Source organism: Hylobates moloch, unplaced genomic scaffold (assembly GCF_009828535.3).
Source record: "Hylobates moloch isolate HMO894 unplaced genomic scaffold, HMol_V3 SCAFFOLD_21, whole genome shotgun sequence".
Lineage (NCBI taxonomy): Eukaryota > Metazoa > Chordata > Mammalia > Primates > Hylobatidae > Hylobates > Hylobates moloch.
The window spans coordinates 51,919,344-51,940,822 of NW_026652296.1; the positions used below are offsets into that span (position 1 = coordinate 51,919,344).

General features: G+C 39.6%; 1 protein-coding gene across 18 annotated transcripts in view; it reads right to left on the reverse strand.

Annotated features, from left to right (window-relative positions):
* The window catches only part of PLCB4 (phospholipase C beta 4), a 411,579-nt gene that overhangs the window by 127,389 nt on the left and 262,711 nt on the right, over positions 1 to 21,479 (reverse strand). For all 18 annotated transcript variants that reach the window (XM_032142697.2, XM_032142694.2, XM_058432941.1 and 15 more), the window contains 3 exons: positions 14,043 to 14,123; positions 13,185 to 13,244; positions 12,214 to 12,357 (listed from right to left, as the gene is read on the reverse strand). In XM_032142697.2, the coding sequence (XP_031998588.1) occupies positions 12,214 to 12,357; positions 13,185 to 13,244; positions 14,043 to 14,123 (285 nt within the window). The remainder of the gene's footprint in view (positions 1 to 12,213; positions 12,358 to 13,184; positions 13,245 to 14,042; positions 14,124 to 21,479) is intronic.

Sequence of the window (21,479 nt, forward strand, 5' to 3'; positions counted from 1 at the left end):
CTGAGATCCACATAAGAATAACACTTCTGTTGATGGGTGCAGCACATCAACATGGCACATGTATACATATGTAACTAACCTGCACGCTGTGCACATGTACCCTAAAACTTAAAAAAAAAAGAGTAAAGCACTAAGACTCAAATACATCTGAGACCCAGCTCCTCCAAAAATAATAATAATAATAATAATACTTCTTCTGAAAGTGCTACCATAAAGAAACCTGTCTAAAGGCTTTCTCATGCTTAGCTGACCAAAGAACCCCCTTTATATGTGGACTTTTTTAAGGAATCCTTTTTTCAGGCCACTAATTCGGGAAGTACTACTGTATGACTATAGCTCCCACAGATAAGGATCTTAAAACATTTGCCTAAAAAGTACATTAACATCAGTGTTACAGGTGAAAGAGGATGTTCCCCCCACTCCCTGCCCCAGTTTTTATACAGATAAGCTAAATTAGCCAACTGGCTGTGCACGGTGGCTCACGCCTGTAATCCCAACACTTTGGGAGGCCGAGGTGGGTGGATCACTTGAGGCCAGGAGTTTGAGACCAGCCTGGTCAACATGGTGAAACCCGGTTTCTACTAAAAATACAATAATTAGCCGGGTGTGGTGGCATGCACCTGTAATCCCAGGTACTTGGGAGGCCGAGGCACGAGAATAACTTGAACCCCGAAGGCAGAGGTTGTGGTGAGCTGAGAACACACCACTGCATTACAGCCTTGGGGGACACAGTGAGACTCTGCCCCAGAAAAAAAAAGAGAAAAAGAAAAAAGAAGCCAACTGTGAATTGCAGCACAGGGTGGTGGTAGAATTCAGGATCTAGAGCACTAGAGAGAGCCACCGCCTGGGTTCAAAACACCACTTACTGGACGTATGGCCCTTGGAAAAGTCAAGTTACTCAACCTCTCTGGGCGTCTTTATTTGTAAAACGAGGATAATCATAACACCTATCCCACAGACTTGTGAGAGTTAGAGATAATACACATCAAGCACTTTGAACAGTGTCTGACACACAATATAAACTACTTTCCTGCTGCTGCTGCTACTGTTATTAGCATTATTATTAGAGACCAGCAAATCTTTTCCATTAAGAGCCAGATAATAAATATTTTAGGCTTCAGGGGCACACATGGTTCTCTGTTGTCTAGTTTTCCTGTTTTTTTTTTTTGTTGTTGTTATTTTTTAAACATCACTTCAAAAATGTAAAAGCCATTCTTAGTTCATCGGACATACAAAAATCAGGCTAAGGGTTGTGTTCAGCCCATGGCCTGCACCTGCCAACCCCGGATTATGATCATTAAATTACTGGCTCCAGATCATAGAGCTTGGAGGCAACAAAGTCTCATGTAATACAAGGGATTCTACCTACTTCTTCATGCCATCCACTTTTTAATTTTGCCACACAGATGAGAAAACATACAAATACATGTAGGCCCATGTCAGCATACATTATGTTCCCAATGGCAATTTTTTGATAGCACTGGAAACTGGGGCTATGTGGAAAATGGAAAAGCAATTTAAAGTCAGTGACATTTTTCTCTCCCAGGGGCCAAAAGGTGAAATACAAACTTCACGTTATGCTTCTAGTGCAATTAGAGTAATTCATTTTGCATTCCCTTGGTGGAGTCATTTGATAACACTTGCAACTAGGACAAAATGAGCTCCTCTGGGCTGGGTCTAGAGTCTCTTCTTATAAAACCTGTCAAGTTCATGAAATGCAGTGGTGAGAAAGGCTCCAGCACTGAAAACCATGTGCCCCATGAAGAGCACAGCATTTCAAACACAACTGTGAAGGAGGCTGGATGATTTCTAAAACAGCAAGAGCTGAGCACCCATGAAAATCCACCTCACAGATCATGGGGATTTGCGGTTACATTGAAGCGTAAGAAAAAGTTTTAATTTAAACAGGAAAATGCATATAATAAAATGCAGTATATTAAACAGCATGAGTCCAACGGCATATAAAAAGGAAAGTGTGTGGAGAATAAAAAGACACATTAGAGTGGTTATCAATGCTGTGGGGAGAGGGGATGGGGAAGAACCGCTTATTGGGCATGCGGTTTCCTTTGGGGGTGATGAAAATGTTTTGAAAGTAGGTAGAAGTGGTGCTTGCTCAACATTGTGAATGTACTAAATGGCACTGAATTGTTCACTTTAGAATGGTTAATTTTATGTTATACAAATTTCACTTGAATTAAGAAAAGACACAGAAGGGGGAATGCACTTTAGGGGATTTTTAGTTTCTTTTTTTTTTTTTACTATCCTGTACTTTCTACATAGAATGTAGTGCAACTACATCCTCTATCATGAGCAACATTCCTTTAGCATTCAGGAAACACCAGTCAACAGCATAAAAACACACTGTCCATGCAAATGTTTAAATGACCTTGTCAACATGGTCAGTGCAGTTGCAGAGAACCTGGGAGCTAAGTGGAGGCTTGAGGTTTCTTTCATCTTTGATACTCTCATCCAAGGAAACCACTTCACTGATGCAGGTGACAAAATTCCCTGAAAACAACAGCAAATCTCCTCTAGCTTCAGCTGCATGTTCCTGAAGAATCATTTTGGCCAGGAGCTTTTAAGTAAGTCCAGCACTAAGAAAAATGCCAGCTAAAAATCCACATTTAATTCCTTATGAAAGTAGGGAGTTTCAAACAAACAAACAAACAAACAAACAAACAAACATAGACCTTTTCAGGATTTCAGAGGCCTAGAGATATGCCATAGAGACAGAACAGAGCTCGCCCCATGGACAAGCCCCTAAGGATCCTACGTAGTATATGATCTCTGTCCTATTGCATCACCCATAGCAGGTCATGCAACTAACAGGTTCCTCAGAGAAAAAAATTTAAACAAATTCATTGTTCCTTTTTCTCCCTGATCCAAAGTAACCAGACCCTCAATTTCTGATTAGCTGTATCATCATACTCCCAGTTAATCAGAATTAGAATCTGTTCTCTATTTTAGCTTCTCTAACTTTACCCAGGAACAAAACCTCTGGATTCCACATTAAATGTTTCTCAGATCTTTCCTTCTTGTGTAACTGATTGAAGCCGAGAACAACTGATTTTCCTGCATTCTATCTCAGGATCTCTCAACCTTTAATGTCCACAGGAAGTACCTGGAATGACTTCTGTCACCTCTCCAACCACAAAGCCTCCTCTCCTAGTAGCTGACTCCTGGTGTCATGATGATGTAATCCAGGTTAAGCTTATCTAGGGATTTCCATGTGTATACAAGTGTCCTGTCAAAGCAACTAACTTGGACTGTCCTTGGCTCCTGGTACACTTTATTTTGCAAAGAGAGTCCTTCTTTAAGTCTTTTTTTTTTGAGATAGAGTCTCACTCTGTTGCCAGGCTGGAGTGCAGCAGCACGATCTTGGCCCACTACAACCTCCACCTCTTGGGTTCAAGTGATTCTCCTGCCCCAGTCTCCTGAGTAGCTGGAACTACAGGCGTGGGCCACCACGCCTGGCTAATTTTTGTATTTTTAGTAGAGACAGGGTTTCACCATGTTAGCCAGGATTGTCTCGATCTCTTGACCTCATGATCCACCTGCCTCGGCCTCCCAAAGTGCTGGGATTACAGGTGTGAGCCACCATGCCCGGCCAGTCCTTCCTTAAGTCTTATAAGAGAAAGTGACTTCAAAGGACACATGGTGCAATTCCTTTCTTTTACAAATGGGGATTAAAAAGATTAATATAATTGAAATGATTTGTCCAAGTTCAGGTTTCATCAAAAAAATATTTCTGGATGAATAGCTGGGTGAATAGCTGAATGAAGGAACAAACAGGTATCTTTCATTTAAAATGCCAATAAGGTGAACACATTAAGTCAATATTAGCATTCACTTTAGTGCAAGTGTGTTAATGCTACATGGTGTCTGATGTCTATAGCTAGGATTCTAAATGATCCACTGACAAGTTTGTCATTTTGCACAATGTTTAAAAAATGAGTTGTCAACATTTTAATATCAAGAGATTTCATGTAAAAAATCCATATGTTAGTATTAGATGGACATGAAAACAATCTAGAAACCTCAGGCCCATGTTTTGGTAGTTGGAAAACTAGCTGGAAATAAGTGAAAGTGCCCCCCTCAACAGCGTATGTGCACTCCAACTTGCTAAAGTCCACACCCTCCCATATTTGTCTTTGCCTGACACTTTTTCAGCTATTCACATCATCTTGGCTCCCACAGGCATCTGAGTTCACAAAATCTGGTCTAAAGGAACTATCACTTTTGGTGATGCACAAATAAATAATTCAGAGTTCAGAGAGAGCCATCATGGATGAGACACTGAGGTAGCAGCTGCTAGGAGAGATGGTCTTGCAAGAGCAAATGAGAACTGGGAGGCAAGGAAGAAGGAGCCACAGAGGAAAAAGGTGGTCATGGGAGGCCCCAGGAGACTGATTTCACCAGCTCCACAGATTCTCTGATGACCACAGCCCATGTAAGGCAGAGACTGATGGTCCGTAAATTCAACCCAGCAATAGAAATAACAATAAAACCCATTATCCTTATTTGGCAAAAAGAAAACTCTTAGGTGGGATGGGGCATTTAAACTTAAGAATATGCACTCAATTATTTGCTCTGATTCATAGCTCTGCACTCCGGACAGCTTAATGTCCCCCTCTCATTGATTTGTTTCCAATGAACTCAGAAGAGCTTCAAGAAAAACAATTAACAAGAAAACGTCAACTTTCAGTCTTGGAAATGTTAAAAAAACCCAAAACAAAACAAAAATTAACACAGAGACCTACACACTCATCCCACATTTGAGCCTCAAAAACTGTTGAAGCAATGTGGTGAAGAAGCTTTTACTAATTAGTACACTGGGGTTTGGGTGATCAACACGCAGTTCAGATTTACAATTTAGCTGCTTTAGTATTCAGCAGGCATCAGCTCAGTAGAGCCTGGGCGTCAGACCACTGAGTTAATGTAAGTTCTTCAAGGCCTCTGCAAGTAAAGCAGGATATAAATGCTAGTGATTGAGCTTTTCTGCATAGCAGTGATTCTCTAACTTGAGTGTGCATCAGAACCACCTGGAAGGCCGGTGAAATCCCAGCTTTCTGATTCAGTAGGGTGGGGCAGGGCCTGGGAATCTGCATCTCTAATAAGTTCTCAGGTATTGAGAGCCACTGGCCTATACCGTATAATTAAAACTGAATTTTAAGAAATGCAATAGCATTTCTAAGAAGCCCCCAGATGAGGCTGAAGTCTCTGATCCCTTGGGGTAATGCTGTGGTTGAATATCAGTAGAGGAACTGGTTGCAGGGCTTGGAGGCTTTGGAGGATGTTAGCAAAGCCAGTAGGACTCAATTTAAATACAGAATCAATTTTTTTTCAGTGAAACAAAGAATAAATTCCTTCTTCTGGAACCATTACAGTTAAGTCTTTCACTCAACACAATTCAAGTTTAGCAAAGCAATTTTGACATTCAGCCCAATTTATTAAAATAATATTTTAGTACTGGTAACAAATGACCTGACTTTATCTTTTTGTACACAAAATACATAATATTTTTGTAATTTAATTTCCATAGTAGTTATTCACATGCTTATTTGATGACTTGATTACAAGGCATAATTTATGAAGTTTGCCAAATATTTACAAACCTGCATAAAGTATAATGAGCAGTCTGGTCTAAACTCAATCCCAATATTTGCATTTTGAATGTCATAATAACAGCTTATTTTTTGTAATCAAAGGAAAATTCAACTTGGTATAAAATAACAGATTTATTTATGGAGATGTTGAATGAGGCCTGCATTTCCATCTTATGTCTAGTGACTGTGATTTCAGTTTGCTGTGCAGTGCCAGCTGTAACTTATTAATGAAAGACATCTGAACTGCCTTCAACTTTGCTAGACACCAAAATCCTTCCAAGCTAGTTGTATTCTGAGCGAGGAAAAAACAAAAGAAAATATGAGAGGAACTAAAGTTGCTTTTCTAATGAAATTAACTTATTAGACTGCTCAGTATTCAATTATTTGTATAGTGCCTTGTAAAGCAGTGAGCAAAAAGATGAGAATGATTCCAGGAAAAAAAAAAAGAGCTTTATTTCAATTTAGAAAAAAATGGGAAAAATACCTTCATTTGGCTGCATTTATTCTTTTTTTGAGATGGAGTTTCGCTCTTGTTGCCCAGGCTGGAGTGCAGTGGTGAGATCTTGGCTCACTGCAACCTCCACCTCCTGGGTTCAAGCAGTTCTCCTGACTCAGCCTCTGGTATAGCTGGGACTACAGGCATCCACCACCACATCGGCTAATTTTTTTTTTTTTTTTTTTTTTTTTAGTAGGCTGCATTTATTCTTAAGTGTTTTAAGCTTTATGATGTATAAGACTCACCTATTAGTGAAAGGCATACTAGGCTTAGGGTAAATATGACAGCAATTTGTTAGTAATTCTTTTTAACAGACAGTTGTTTAGGAGAGGAAATGAAAGCTAAATTTCTAACTGTAACGACAGGAAGGATTTAGGTAAGCAGGATATAATGATCCAAACTGGAAAGAGGCCAGGACACCAGGGTCAAAATCTCCAGTCTCGTCATGGATTCTTAGCAGCAGCCCTATTACATCCCGAAATGTGACTCTAAAAATAACACACGGGATCCCAGAGTTCTGTGTTCCCTTTAGACTATCATTGAATCACATTTTCTCAGTCTTGTTGTCAAAAGACCATCTTCCTAGCTGTTCTAACAACTAAACTGTACAAACTTGAGGTGTACAACATTAAAGATTATACACCTTTATCACTGGGGTTGGAATTCATTTAGTCAACATAAATGCCTCAATAGAACAGGTTTTTATTGAGCACTCACTAAGTGTTGGGCACTGACAGTTCTACATGTTGCAGATACAGCAGTGAACAGAACAGTGCTGTCCTGCAGTCAGAGGAAGAAAATAAATGAATAAATGGATATTACGGTAAGTAAGTAGTGCTAAGAAGAAACATAGAGCAGGAAAAGGAGTGAGGAAATGCTGAAGGCTGGTGAAATGGGGCGCTCCTGCTAAGGCAATTTTCCAGCAGACACGTGAGGGCTGTAGGGGAGAAAGCTCTGTGTGTAACTGGGAAAGAGCATGATCCAGACAGAAGGAACAGCAAATGCCAAGTCCCAGAGGCTGGAAGAAAATGCGTAGGAGGAAAGAGAGAGTTTAAGGTAGAAAGGGGAAGGGAGGTGGGGATGATATCTAGCAGGGCCATGGAGGGTTCTGAGCAGTGGAGTGATGCGATCTGAATTACATTTTAAAAACATCCCTCCAGCTGCCGTTTTTAGACTAGACCAAAATGGGCAAGGCTAAGGCAAAGAGACCCGTTAGACACCTCTTGGGGCACAATAGGGAAGAAATGATATTGGCCTGGACCATTGGCTTGGGCCACTGTGTCGTGATGATGTTGGTGAGGAGCAGCCGGCTTCTGGATACCTGCTGAGGGTAGAGCAAACAGTATTTGTGAACAGACTAACATAGGACATAAGAGGAAGGTGTTCATGGTCTCTGCAACTGAGAGCACATTTGTTGAGATGAAAATGACTGTGGGAGAAGCAGGTGAGAAGAGTTGAAAGCTTTGATTTGGGACTTATCGGTAGAGGAGAAAGGTATATAGAACTGAGCACAAATCTCCTAAATAGGTAAGAGTGGCAACACAAGCTTATTTACTCTCGAAGCAGAGAGAGAAGCTGAAGAAAAGACAAGGTGAGCTACCAAGGTGTCTCTTAACAATGCTGTTATCTTTTACTGAAAAAAGCACAATCATATTTTCAGAGTCATATGCACTGGAAAGTATTTTGTATTTATTTAAAATTCAACCCTGAGAAACTCAGATTTCAGATAATATTTTATTGACTCTTAAAGCACCCACTTGAATATGAAAAAAATGATCAGAGACCCTCTTTGAGAAGTAGAAGAATACAGAAGGGAAAATGGCTTGCTGAAAGTCAGGAAAGCTTCCTCCACATGGAACATACTCCTTGATATAAAAGACACTAAGTTCAAAGTTTACCATTTTGCCTAGGTTAAATGTTGGGTTAAGTGAATTATTCCAAATGGTCAGATCTTAAGTGTAATAAGAGCCTAGGAATTTAAAAAAAAAAGACTCATGAATCTCATAGGATACTCATAAGCAAGTTCTCATCAGGTGTTTATAAGGCAAACAAAATATACGGATTGCCCAGGGAGTGCTGGACTCTCCCAGGCAGCAAGCCACTTTCCAATATTTTGTACTCTTTAACTCTCACCTTACATGTCTACCCTGAGTTACTTTTGTTTGTTTTCAAACCTATTTATTGTCAGTTGTCATAAAAATTACATAAACCAATGATACGATCTTGTGGAATGAAAGAGTGTTGTTGTTTCTCTAGTTGAATATTTTGGGAAGATTTCTTTGCAGGCAAGTTGCTAAAAATATTTTTCTCAAATTCCGTGTAGACAAGATAACTAAAAGATTAGGGAAAAAAGTCACAGAACTGTAGGATTTTGCATTCCATTGCACTCCGCCCAGTGAGTGTCCTTAGTCTCAGATCCACCTTAAAGGAACCAAACTGGCTATCTGAGGTATTCAGAGTAAAGTATAGGGGGAAAAAAAACCCCAAAAACCCCAAAACATAAAACCCACTCAACAGACCCATAATTAATGAAAAGGCTTGGCCCTAACATTAAAAGATTAGTCAACAATAGAACAACATTTATATGCTTTAAGTTACAGTGTTTAAGCTATATATGAATTAATTAAAAAAAAAATGATTACTTGTTCAAATTGACTTTTGTGATAAACTGACCAAAAATGCACCTTCTCATTGCATGGGCTAAGTAAGAGGGCTGTTAGTATATTTCATGGTCCCCTGATTCTAGGCTCCTAGGCTATACTCACATTCGAGTAGAACCACTCATTGAATCACTAACACTATTTCAAGTACCCTGGGAGATCTCTACATTTCTCAATGACCCAATTTGATTTATGTATCCTGCCATCATTTTGAACTGAGGTAATTATATCTATGTGTATTTCATATAAAGACTTTCACTTTGACGGCTTGTGTGTTCTATTAGGAATAGAAACACATATAGAGGAATAGAAATAAAACGGTGGTGATGGAGAAAATGTTGTCAATGCTGAAGGTGGTGAATATGGTTATTTTAAGTTTTGAGATAAGGAAGTGGGCAAGAGTATCCACATGCATGTATATTTGGTGAAAAACTGTACTCAATATTTTCTCCAAGTGTCAATCAACTGAAAGGACAATGCACTGTCCAGTTTGGACAATGAGATTTATATTTATTTATATATTATGCTATTAATGAAATTCAATGTAATAGTTCCCAGAAGCTGAAACACTTAGTTTCTTCAGTAAGAGCAAGCTCAAATAGTATTGAGTTTGAATAAAAAATCCATTACAGAATTATTTTTTAGTTCTTACTGGCTAGCTGCTCTTAAATTTCAATGGCAATAATACTAGGAGAAAACCTTCAAATCTTCCCTTGAAGTATACATCCCCCCACCCCCAACCCTCAAACATATACCACTGGTCATGGAACAACATGGGTTTGAACTGTGTGGGCCCACTTATACATGGATTTTTTTCAGTAAAAGTTACACCAGTGTGCCTGCCTCTCCTGAATCCACTTCCACCTCCTCCACCTCTGCCACCCCGAGACACCAAGACCAACCTCTTCCTCTTCTTCCTCCTCTGCTTACTCAATGTGAGGATGATAAGGATAAAGACTTTTATGATGATCCACTTTCACTTCATGAATAATAAATATATTTTTCTTCCTTATGATTTTCTTATTAACATTTGCTTTTTCTCTAGCTTACTTTATTGTAAGAATACAATAGGTAATACATATACCATACAAAAAGTATGTGAATTGACTGTTAATATTATCATAAGGCTTTTAGTTAACAGTAGGCTATTAAGTTTTGGGGGAGTCAAAAGTTATACATGGATTTTCATCTGCACAGGGGTATGGTAGCCCTAACCCCCACATTGTTCAAGGGCTAACTGTACATATCCACAATCTACTCCAGGGTATGTTTCAGAACATGGTTCTTAGAATGGGCCAAGACTAACAGCAACCAAATTATGGAAAGCAAAAACATTATGGGATTTGCTGATTTGAGCCATCTCCCCAGGGCTGTATTTGCTCAGGGCACAGGGCAAAGTGGGTGCAGCATGTAGGGCATGAAAAAACCTGGTTTTAGGTTGGACTCTGGCCCAGCTTGCTGTGTGGTCTCAGAATTCCTTTAACTCTCTAGCTTCATTTTTCTCATCTGAAAAATGAGGTGAGAAGCCCTTCCTAAGGTCCATTTCGAACTCTAAAATTCTTTGCCTCTGTCATCCTAATAGCTAACACACATTGAGGGCTTTCAATAAGAAAGGCAGTACGCAAAGCGCTTCCCACGTCATAACTCATGTAAGCCTCACAATCATCCTAAGAGCAGATATTCCAGTACTGTTCCCATTTTACAGATGAAGAAAATGAGGCACAGAGAGGTCCAGCTGTACATCTGCTTCACATAGCTGGGAAGGGGATGAGCAAGGATTTGAACTCAGGCAATGTGGCCCCAAAGCCCCAATACTTGAGCTCATACTGCATCATCCTGTTTCTTGTAATATGAATTGGTAATTAAGGGGTTGATCTCAGAAGAGTAATAAAAGAACTTGAAGGCACTGCAAAATCTGTTCTCCCAAAGTGAGGTGACCTGAACGATGGCATAAAACCACCACAATAAGGACAGAACCAAACACTCTTATGTGACGTCGAGCATCCATTTCTGCCTCCAGAGCTATAAACCAGGAGTTCTCAAACTTCACCACACTTCCGAGTCACCTGGAGCGTCTTGTCAAAAATGAAGATTCAGGATCAGAACATCTGGGTGGGCCTGAGACTCAAATGTGTAACAAGCTCCTAGGAGGAGTCTGTACTTCCGGAATGTGGACCATACTTTGTGAGTGAGGGTAATAGAGCTTTGATGGTTTAGGGGTCAACAGAACTCAATTCTGCCATAAGTTATCTCTGGATTCATGGTTAAGTTTTGTAATCTCAGTGTCCTCAAATGATCTTCCCTGTACATTTCCTTTTAGCTCTAAAATTCAATATTTCTAATGATATTAGAAATTCAACCTACACTGAGTTTCCACTTGTAGGAACCCTCTCTCATTCAACCTACACTGAGTTTCCAATTATAGGGTTAATGAGAAGACAAAATGCCTCCCCATTCCCCCAAACCCGTGTCTCTGCCATGGAAAGTGAAGGCTTAGTCCTTTTCACACATGTTACAGAAAGATAATGGGAGCTCTGTACAGAGGTAAAATCACCCTGTAAACACATGATTAGCAGAAAAAATATTTAAGAGGCTTTCTACTTCTTTGAGAAGTCTCTTTGAGACTCACTTGCCAGGGCAATGGTATGTTGGATATGGCATTAAAAGACTGATCTTAACCCAATATTTTAATAACTTATTGGGAGGGGGAGTTTGGATTTCTTAACCATCCAGACCCACGCTGCTCACCCAGTATGGTGGCCATTAGCCATATGCAGCTACTGAACACCTAAAATGTGGTTAGCCTGATTTGAAAATACACATCAGATTTCTAAGACTTAGTATGAGCAATAGAATGTAAAATATGTCACTAATAAATTTTATATCGATCTCCTATTAAAATGACAATATTTTAGGTCTACTGGGTTAAATAAAATATTTTATTAAAATTAATTTCACCTGTATCTTTTTACTTCTAAAACACAGCCACAAGAACAATTTAAATTATATATGTGGCTCACATTGCATTTCTACTGAGTGGTACTGACCTAGACCTTTGTCACTCAAACTGTAGTTGTCAGATGAGTAGTATCCATGCCACCTGGGAGCTTGTTAGAAAAGGAGAATCTTGTTCCCACCTCAGACCTATTGAATCAGAATCTGCATTTTAACAAGAGCTTAGGGGATTCTGGTATACACTCAAGTTGGAGAAGTGCTGGACTAGTATCCCTACAACATATCAGAGTAGGTATTTGGGTTGTTGGCCCACAGGAGTGACATGCTGAAAGGGTATTTCACCTGCTGATTTTTCTACAGAAACAAGTCAGCAAAGCAATGCTAACTTTTAAATTATCATACAATTTAAGTATATAAAAGTATAGCACACATAAAATTAAACACACAACATATATACATGGGGGGAAAGAGAAGGAGGCCATTTAACTGAAGCTACCTTAGTTACTTCTGGATTTTCAGCCACCATGTAGGTAAAACTAATGTTCACTAGATCTGTACCACTGCAGACACAAACTATCCGCCCTTCCAGATCATTTTCTGATTTTCCAACAGCGTCAAGAGCAGCCAAGATTTTGGGATCCTGTATAGAGGTACACAGATAGAAAAAAAAATAAGTTACATCACAGAGCATGGAAGAAGAAACTTGGTAAAAAGAAACCACATTTAATGTAAAAATAAACATAAGGGCCCAGACACCTAGCATTATTCTAAAACCTGTAGAGGTGAAATTTGTAACACTATATATTCCTTGAAATCAACTGATAAGAAAGGTATTACAAATTTTTTGGTTGGGGGAGGTACGGAGTCTCTGCTCTGTCACCCAGGCTGGTGAACAGTGGTGCATTATCAGCTCACTGCAACATCTGCCTCCCTGGCTCAATGGATCCTCCCACCGCAGCCTCCTGAGTAGTTGAGACTACAGGCACATGCTAACACACCCTAATTTTTGTAATTTTTGTAGAGACAGGGTTGCACTATGTTGCCCAGGCTGGTCTCAAACTCCTGGGCTCAAGGGATCTGCCTCCCTCTGCCTTCCAAAGTGCTGGGAGGTGTGAGCCACTGTGCCTGGCCTAAAATTTTTGATTTAGAAACTAGATGTGAGGGTCTTTGTTTAGAGTTTTGATTGTAGTTATCGGAGGACCTGGAATATGGCAATTGGATAGAAAAGTATTTTATTAGGGTCTGCTTGTCCACAAAGCCTCTCTCTCACCAGAGGAGGTCACAGAGGTTTCATGTGAATAAATGTGGCATTACCACAACCAGCAACCACATGTTATTCTCAAAACTGAGATCAAATGTTTTAAGTAGCCTGGATACAAAGAGTGAGTTTTTTATCTCTAGAAGCCATGGCCATTTCCAATATAAGTAAACCCATGTTTAGAAAAAGCAAACACCAATCACAGGTACCTTTGGTATGGCTCCCGACCGAATACTGTTGATGAGGGAGCATTCTAGCACCTGTCCTTCCTGAAGAGAGAGAATACAACACAGCAATGAGCTTAAATTATGCCATACCTATGATACAGGCAAAGTGCTTGGCAAATTTTCTGATGATCAGTCAGGTTGAAGAGGGAATTAAAACCATGTAACAATAATTATTGCAAATAATCAGAAATAATCAAGACCCCAAGTATTCCATTTCACATATATATATATATATATACACACATACACACATATATATACACACATATATATGTGCAATGCTGAATATAAAAATGTTTCTAAAATCTGTTACTTTTATATATAAAACATTGTTAATAATCATTAAATATGTGTGTACATGAAATGTGAGAAAAATGCTAATTTTTATATAACTTTAATTCTTTTCTTAAATTCAGCTCAATTGTTCATTAAATGTGGACACTGTACCATACATTGGATTAAGTCCCAGGGTATGAGATGAACACACTTTTAATGTACCTTTTAGATTTCAGCTTGAGCATCTCTTCTTCTGGCAGATTTCTTTCTAACTCCCAAGATTAAATTAAGCTCTTTGACAATCCAGTGTTCTCTTTCACAACATTCAATGACTTGCAACTTATTTTTTAATGCCTGACTTTGCTCCTAGACTGGAATCTATGAGGATAATGTCCTTAATCATCACTGTATACTTCAATGCCTGGCACATGTAGGCACATTTTTAAAAATCTTGAATGAATGAATAAGGGTAGGGTTCATCAATAGCACTCAGCCTACTTGTAGAGAAACAAAATGGCTTAAACCACAAAGCAGAAAGAACAACTTGCTGTTCTTGGGCCATACCTTGCCTTCACTTTTCCATGTCAGAAAGAAGCCAAACTCATCCACTTTGAAGAGGCAGTTGGGTTCAAACACAAAGGATTCCTGTCAAAAAGAAATGTGTTGATCTTCATGACTCACACCATTTTGAGTCTAATAAAAATGAAAATATTGCTGAGCTTCTAAACAAATTAGAAATCACTCTTTTGTATCTAATATCCACAATTCTTATTGTATCATGGAATGTTTTCATTTTGAAAACTCTTTGCTTTCAATTTTGTATTGTAAAACTGATCAATTTAATAAAACATCTTGCTCTAGGACAGGTTTAAGAACAAAGCATACTGAGTGAAAGCATGAAAGTCATAGAGAAGAAAGTTTCCTTAATATCTTGGAAGAAGGATTCCCAAGTTCTAGCCCACTGATGTCAAAAACCAGGACATACATTATTTTTTAAGTCACTGGTTTTTGTTTTGTGTTTTTTTCTTTCCTTTTTTTTTTTTTTTGTCTGTAAAATCTAGCATTCAGATATTTGCCGAGATTTTTTCTTTTTTATCTAACCTCATTTGGTGTCCTGTAAAGCAGGTCTTGAACAGCCCCTAGAGCTAAAGTGTAGTCGCTAGACCAGCAGCATCAACATCAGCTGGGAGCTTTACTGAATTGCAGAATATGGGGCCCCAGTCCAGATGGACTGAGTCAGAGTCTGGGGGGATGTGACCCAGCAATCTGTGTTCCAACAAGCCCTCTAGAAGATTTGGACACACACGAAAGTTTGACAACCATTGCTTTGAACTTTGACACCAGAAACTCAGGGAAAGCCACAGAAACACGTTTGAATAAAGAAGGAATATTAGCCAAATTCAAGGCATGACAGCATCTGTGTTACACTTGCCAACTGACTTCTTGTCTTATTAGAGCACCACTGTGCTTAGGAATGAGAGGGAAAATCCATGTCAATGAAAGAAAAAGGGCATTTAGGAAATGAACATAGATGTCCTGTGCTCTCTGACTGCATTACACCAATACTTAGCATCCACACTTCAACAAGTCTACATGTTCCTTTCATGAGCTGAAGAAACTGGCTTCCTAGATCATTTCAATGCCAGCAATTAGGAATCTGTCTGGCAAACATGGGTTAAAGCAGTGCCTTAAAACAAATAAATAGTAATTACAGGATTAAGGTTTTAAGGGCTGTTCAGACTCTTAGTTTCACCTGTTAAAATTTATCTTTCTAAATTACAGGGGAACAAATATTTATCAAGGTAAATCCAATGCCAAGACACTAGGCCATCATGAAGTAGTTCTAGGAACAAAGCAGCCTTCAATTTGGGTAGTTTTCTGGCAGATGAAGTATTACTGTATGTATTTATGTATTCCAACTCTGTATCAGGCGTGTGCTCTGTACTGCTGTCATTGCCATGAATAAGACCAAAGGAAAGGGCATGGTATAATCTTTGCTTTTGGAGTCAAAACCCAGTTCCACCATTTGTTATGTACTCTCTCCCAGAAAGACCCTTTCTAAATTTCAGAATCCTTGTCTAACAAGTGGAAGTAGTTCCACCTACCTTTTGGGTTTATTGCTGGAATTAAATGAGATGGTGAACACAAAGCACATAACACAGAATTCCAATTCAGCAAGTAATAGCTCTATCAGTAACACATGGTTCAGACTTGTAATAGTGGTAGCAAATTATTAACAATATGAAAGCGCCAGTATATGACATTTTTTGACCCTTCAAAAATGGCATTTTTTGGACAAACTTTTAGAAAAGGCTTAACCCAGAAGTTGATATTTTAGATGAATCTTCACGCCAGGCAGAGTGAGCAGCTATTGACCTCACATTAGATATTTGTTTGGTGTGGCTAGAACACCTCAATAGAATGACAGGGGGTGTGATGGGACATGTATAGAAGAGTTGTTTCATTGCAAGGGTCTTGTGTACCGCCTAAAAGGCATTAGCTATTACCCAAAAGGCCATGGCAGGTCTTATGTTGTTACTGACTAAAAAAAATGAGAATTATCAACTAATCAAGACATGAGAATTAGCCCATTTCCAAATATATCCCAACCAATAACCTGATGGTAATGAAGAATTTTGGTACACATTGTCCAAAAGTACATCCTAAAATGGTGTTTACAGAGTAGGTCCACGACCAATCAGCCACTATCATTACTTATGTGTACCCTATCACCTAATTCCAAGGATTTGAGATGATTCATGAAATACAAATAATAAATAAGAATGGGTTTCCAATTTATTTTGAGAGTGAACTTTCACTTCCTTGGCCTCCTTAAATAGAAAATTATTTCCTTCCTTCCCCCCTGAGTACCCCTAGAGCTTGCCATTACCACCTGGGCATTTCAATTCCTAATATCTCACTCTTGGAATCCCATCTGGTCCTTCTAGCCCCTAGCTCTACAGTTCTCCCATCCTATATTTCACTTCTTTACAAAGTCAAATATCCCTTTTGATTATCCCTGCCAATCTCTCGCTACCCACCAGTTCCCTCCTCCTTTTACTTCCATCCTTATCTAGCTTATTTCCAAAGCAGCCCAGTATTGCAATCGCTCCCTCACAGGTGGTTCACAACTTCCATGTCTCATTTAGTGTTTTCTTGACCAAAAAACAAAGTCTATTGTATGCATATTTTATCACCATACTTGGTGGTGAAAATCACAAAATGGAACTGTCTGGCTTTAGTTTAAATTCAAGATTATAAACCTCAAATGGATAGTCAACAGTGACGTTCAATCTTATATTTCCTTCTTAGTGGTTACTTACTCTTTGAGAGGATGAGTCCACTGCTTTTTTGAAACCCGTTCACATTCAGCCAATTACAGTGTTTCATCTAGTAAGGAAAAGCCATCAGGTGGACACAATTCTCTTTCTTTCCCCCAATAAAGCATGTTTTCCCCTGTCAAAGGTCAACCCCCCAGCATCTGCTCTGGATTCAGTCTTCTTTCACCTACACAAGCATTTCAATCCTTCATTTTTCACCACCTAACACACATCAGGTTTGTTCTTTTTCTTTACTAGATCATTCCCATCAGCACACAAATGTCTTCTAGCTGTTCCTACTTCCACTTACTACCCCATGTCCCTGATCCTCTTCAGGACATAATATCTTGGAAATACTCACTGTTTCCATTACCTCTCTTCATACCATCTGAGCAACTCTAACTGGCTTCCATTTCTATCACCCTCTAAAACTTCTCTGGCCAGTCCAGCATGCTGCAAAATGAGAGTGCACCCCTTCCTTTTCTCACCTGATTTGATCTCTGAGAAGTTGATTATTCCTTCCTTCTTGAAACACTCTCCAATCCTGGTTGTGCTCCATTACCTTAGTCTAATTTCCCGCCTTTCCCTTCTGTGCTCAACTTTTACATAGTTCCCAGGACTTGGTTCTAGGAATTCTCATTTCCACTGTGTTCCTAGATTTCATTCAATCTTGTGTCTACAATATCATCTATTTCCTGATGACTCTCAAATCTGTAAGAGCAGCCCCATCCTCTCCTCTGTGAGTTCAAATATTTGCTATTTGACATCTCCACTAGGATATCTTGAAATAAGTATGTCCATAACTGAATTCTTCATTCTCTCCCCTCTCTCCAAGTTTCTCCATCACAGTACTTCCTTAGTTCCATAAATGTCACTGGCATCTGGTCACTTATTGAAACTAAGAGTCATCCTTAATTTTCCCTCATCTATTCCTCTCACTTTCAGTAGCAAGTCTACTTCTATAATATTTTGAATATACACCCACTTTACTCCCTCTCCATCACCACCCACCTTGACCCAAACCAATATTATCTCTCCCATGGATTGATCTTCTCATTTCTCTTTTTCTGCTGCCCACAGGAGCCAGATTGAGTCTTTAAACTTTGAATCAATTTATTAAAACCATTCAATGGATTCCTATTATATTTAGGATAAAATCCCAACTCTTTACCATGGCCGAAAAGGTCCTGAACGATATGGGTCCTTCAAATCTTATCTCTTGCCACTCTCTGTTCTTCCTTCTATTTCTTGTTCACAACCATAAGAACTCTCTTCCTGCAACCCCTCAAGCTCTCTCTAGCATCAGGGCCTTTGCACTTGCAGTTCCTCTTGCTCAGAAGTCTCTTTCTCCTGCCCTTGGTGCATCAGGCTCCTCTTCATTCCACAGACCTTGTCTTCATTATCCCCTCCTCAGAGAGGCACTCCCTGATCCTTGATTTACTGACTGGCTCCCACACCAGAATGCAACAACTTCCAAGAGGGCAGAGTCCTTGAAGCAGTCTTGTTTACCTTTGTGTTCTAGCACCTAGCACATCAAAAGCACCATAAAACTAATAAATTAACTTAAAAATGAATGAACAAATGAATTTTTTTTTTTAAATAAAAGATGTTGCAGCAGGCCAATATGTAAAACAAATAAACAAGAAGTTGCTCAAATTGAGGTGGCTGCACCAGGCCCAGAACCCATCAAGGAAGTCCTTGGAAGACTGCCAAGGATAGAAGTGCAATTACAAGGGCACTGGTTGAGGCCGTCTGCCTAAAGGCAGGAGCCCCTTTTTGTAATGCATACAAACTCATCTTCGAGGTTGGGGGTGACTTTGAGGCACCTCCTGGGAATTCCTATTGAACCAGGAGCACTGTTTGACACTGTGAAGAAATCATTTTCAAAATAGGATGAGAAATCTGGGCAAAGAGAAGAAAAATAAAGTGGAATAGTAAACTAAGGCCAGAGTAAAAGGCAGCTCTCAGAAATGCCTGTCATAAGGTCCTACAAAGTTATAACAGGATAGCAACTTGGCTCTGGGCTCCCTAGCAACAAAAGCAAAAAAGGGAAAAAAAATATTTACCAGGTGCCCATCCAGCTCATAAAATAAAAACATATCAGTTGTTAAGAGAAGCAATTATCAGAATAGAAATTCTCCAGGATCTTAGAATGAAACCCAGCTGACACTAAAGACCAGGCTCACGACAAAACCCACAATCAGCTCTTCAACTGTGGCTGAAAGGTTCTCGGACCAAATGCTTCAAACCACCCATGAAAAATCAGAGAGCAAATCTGAGGGATGAGAGGTAAACAGCTGAAATGAACGAAAACACAATCTAATTTGGTTTCTCACCACCTCCTACTAACAAACATAATCACTCTATCTTCTGGTAAGTAAAGACACATCATCTTTTTTTTTTTTTTTTTTCCCTAACAGCAGTTTTAAATTTCACCTGAATCCCTCCCGACCTGAAAGTGGGCTATGACTCCCTGACCAGATTGAGGCCAGGCTATTGTGAAGTCCCGTTGTCAGAAAAATCCTCCTCCAGATCTGGGCACTGCAGGGGAGATCATAAAAGAAAGCTGGAACATTTCTCCTCTGTGAATCTATTTGTTTTGCAGTTAAATGGTAACAGAATTTTCTGGTAAAGAAACAAACCATAAGAGAACTTCCTGAGGGGGCGGGCAGAATTTTAATTTTCATATTAGTTAAAATTCATCAGTCACACCTTAGAGCTCAAGCACATGTCAGCTCATTCAGCCCAACTCTTTCCTTAGGCCACTAGAGAGCAAGGCTAGAAAGGGACAGGAACACCTTTTGTGAAACTACTTAAGCGGAGGCGAGAGGGCACTCTGAGAGTCTAGAATCACTTTTGCTGGAGATCACTATCGCTAGAAGCTACTTCTGGCTCAGAGATCCCCGCTCTGAGGGGTTTGTGCCACTACAGGCTTACAGAGACACTTCCCTCTCTTATCAAAGATAGAGTATGTTTTTCGCTTGTGTGTTATTTTTAGTATATTTCTCCCACACATGCTGTTTCAACATTAATCAATATCACAACCTATCTTTCAAAGATTCAAGTTACTTTCAAATCAACTAACATTAAAATTTTTTCCTTTATTTCAATTTTTAAAGTGATTCTATTCAATAAAGTTTAATCCCCTCATACGGAATGTCAAAGAGCTTGGCAGGCCAAATACTCTGATTGAAGTGGAGGCAATTCCTTGGATGGGGATACAGCTAAGTGGTAGTTGATTTTATTTTAATTGTGAGTTGTAGTTATTTCTTACCCTTTCTCTCTTGCCCTCTCTCTTACCATCACTTCCCAAGTTGACTGCAAATGTCTGTATCTTTATACTGTGGAGTTGGCATCTTCAAATAGGGCGTAGTCGAGTCTTATTAACAGCTAGGGACAGCCATTTCAGACCAGATCATAAAAGCTTTAACTCTACCTCATTTAAACATGAGTTGGCCAGGGGCTTTTCTGTGTTTGTCACTGGACAGATACATTAGGACGTAGAGAAATGTGAAATGGAGTAGGTGTTCACATTCCATCACGAAACTGTGTTTTCTGGGAAAGAAGACCTTCAGAAGAGGTGGCAGTCCACAGCGGTTTTGAGGCCCAGGCCTTGTAGTGATTGGTTCCTGGGTTTGCATGTCAGCCTCCTCACCAGGCAACTGCTGGAGAATTTTGCAGTTATTCTGCTTAACCTTGCCATATTCCACTTTTCCTAGCTGTAAACTGGGAAAACTGATACTGACTCACAGGGCTTTCAAAGAATTAATATCGAGAATGTCTAAGTACCTAGGACAAGGTAAATGCTGACTAAATGGCCACACTTATGAGAAAACAGCTACCATTTTAGGGCTCTCGTGTGAGGCATTTCACAAGTACGATCTCACATAAATCTCATGATAACTCTGCAAGGTTTTAGACTAGATCAACATTGTCCAACGGATTTACCGTGATGATGGAAATGTGCCAGATGGGTTCTGCCCAATATATTCACCATGAGCCACAGGGAGCACTTGAAATGTGGGTAATGCAACCAAGCTGCTGAATTTTTTATTTTAATTAATTTTTCATTTAGACAAGCCGCAATGTGGTTAGTGGTTACCATATTGGCCAAGGCGGTTTCAGAGAGAAGCGGGGGAAAAAGGTTCAGAGGAAACTAAATTCTTCAAAGCCACAGTCAAATAGTAACAAACCTGAAATTCAAGCCACAGCTTCTCTGATTCCAAAGCCCATGCTTGTCCAACTCAGGCAACCTTGACCAAGCAGGGCCCCTCGGCCTATCGCCAGAAGATTGTTGGACGGTCAATAAACGAACACTGCCTAGGTAGACTCCACTAGGTACACGTGAGACTCACCCTCCTTGCTTCCTGGTTTGATAAGAATGGAGAGGAAGTTAAAAAGACCTTGTCAAGGTTGGAGAGAAACAAAGAGGAGTCTGAGGAAGAGGCCATAAGGGATCTCATCCAATTTAAATCACATTATGCGAGACTACCACCAAAGAGACCTCACAAACCAGGGAGAATGATGGGTGTGGCCTTTAGACTGGGAAAGCAGGTGGAGTCTGGTTTAGAATTAACCAAGAGATCCTGCTTTCTATCAGATCCTGAAAGCTCAGAGCCCAAGAGATGCTTTATGGCTTATTTATTTCCTCTCCTTATTCCAGGGAAATCCTTTAAGCTTC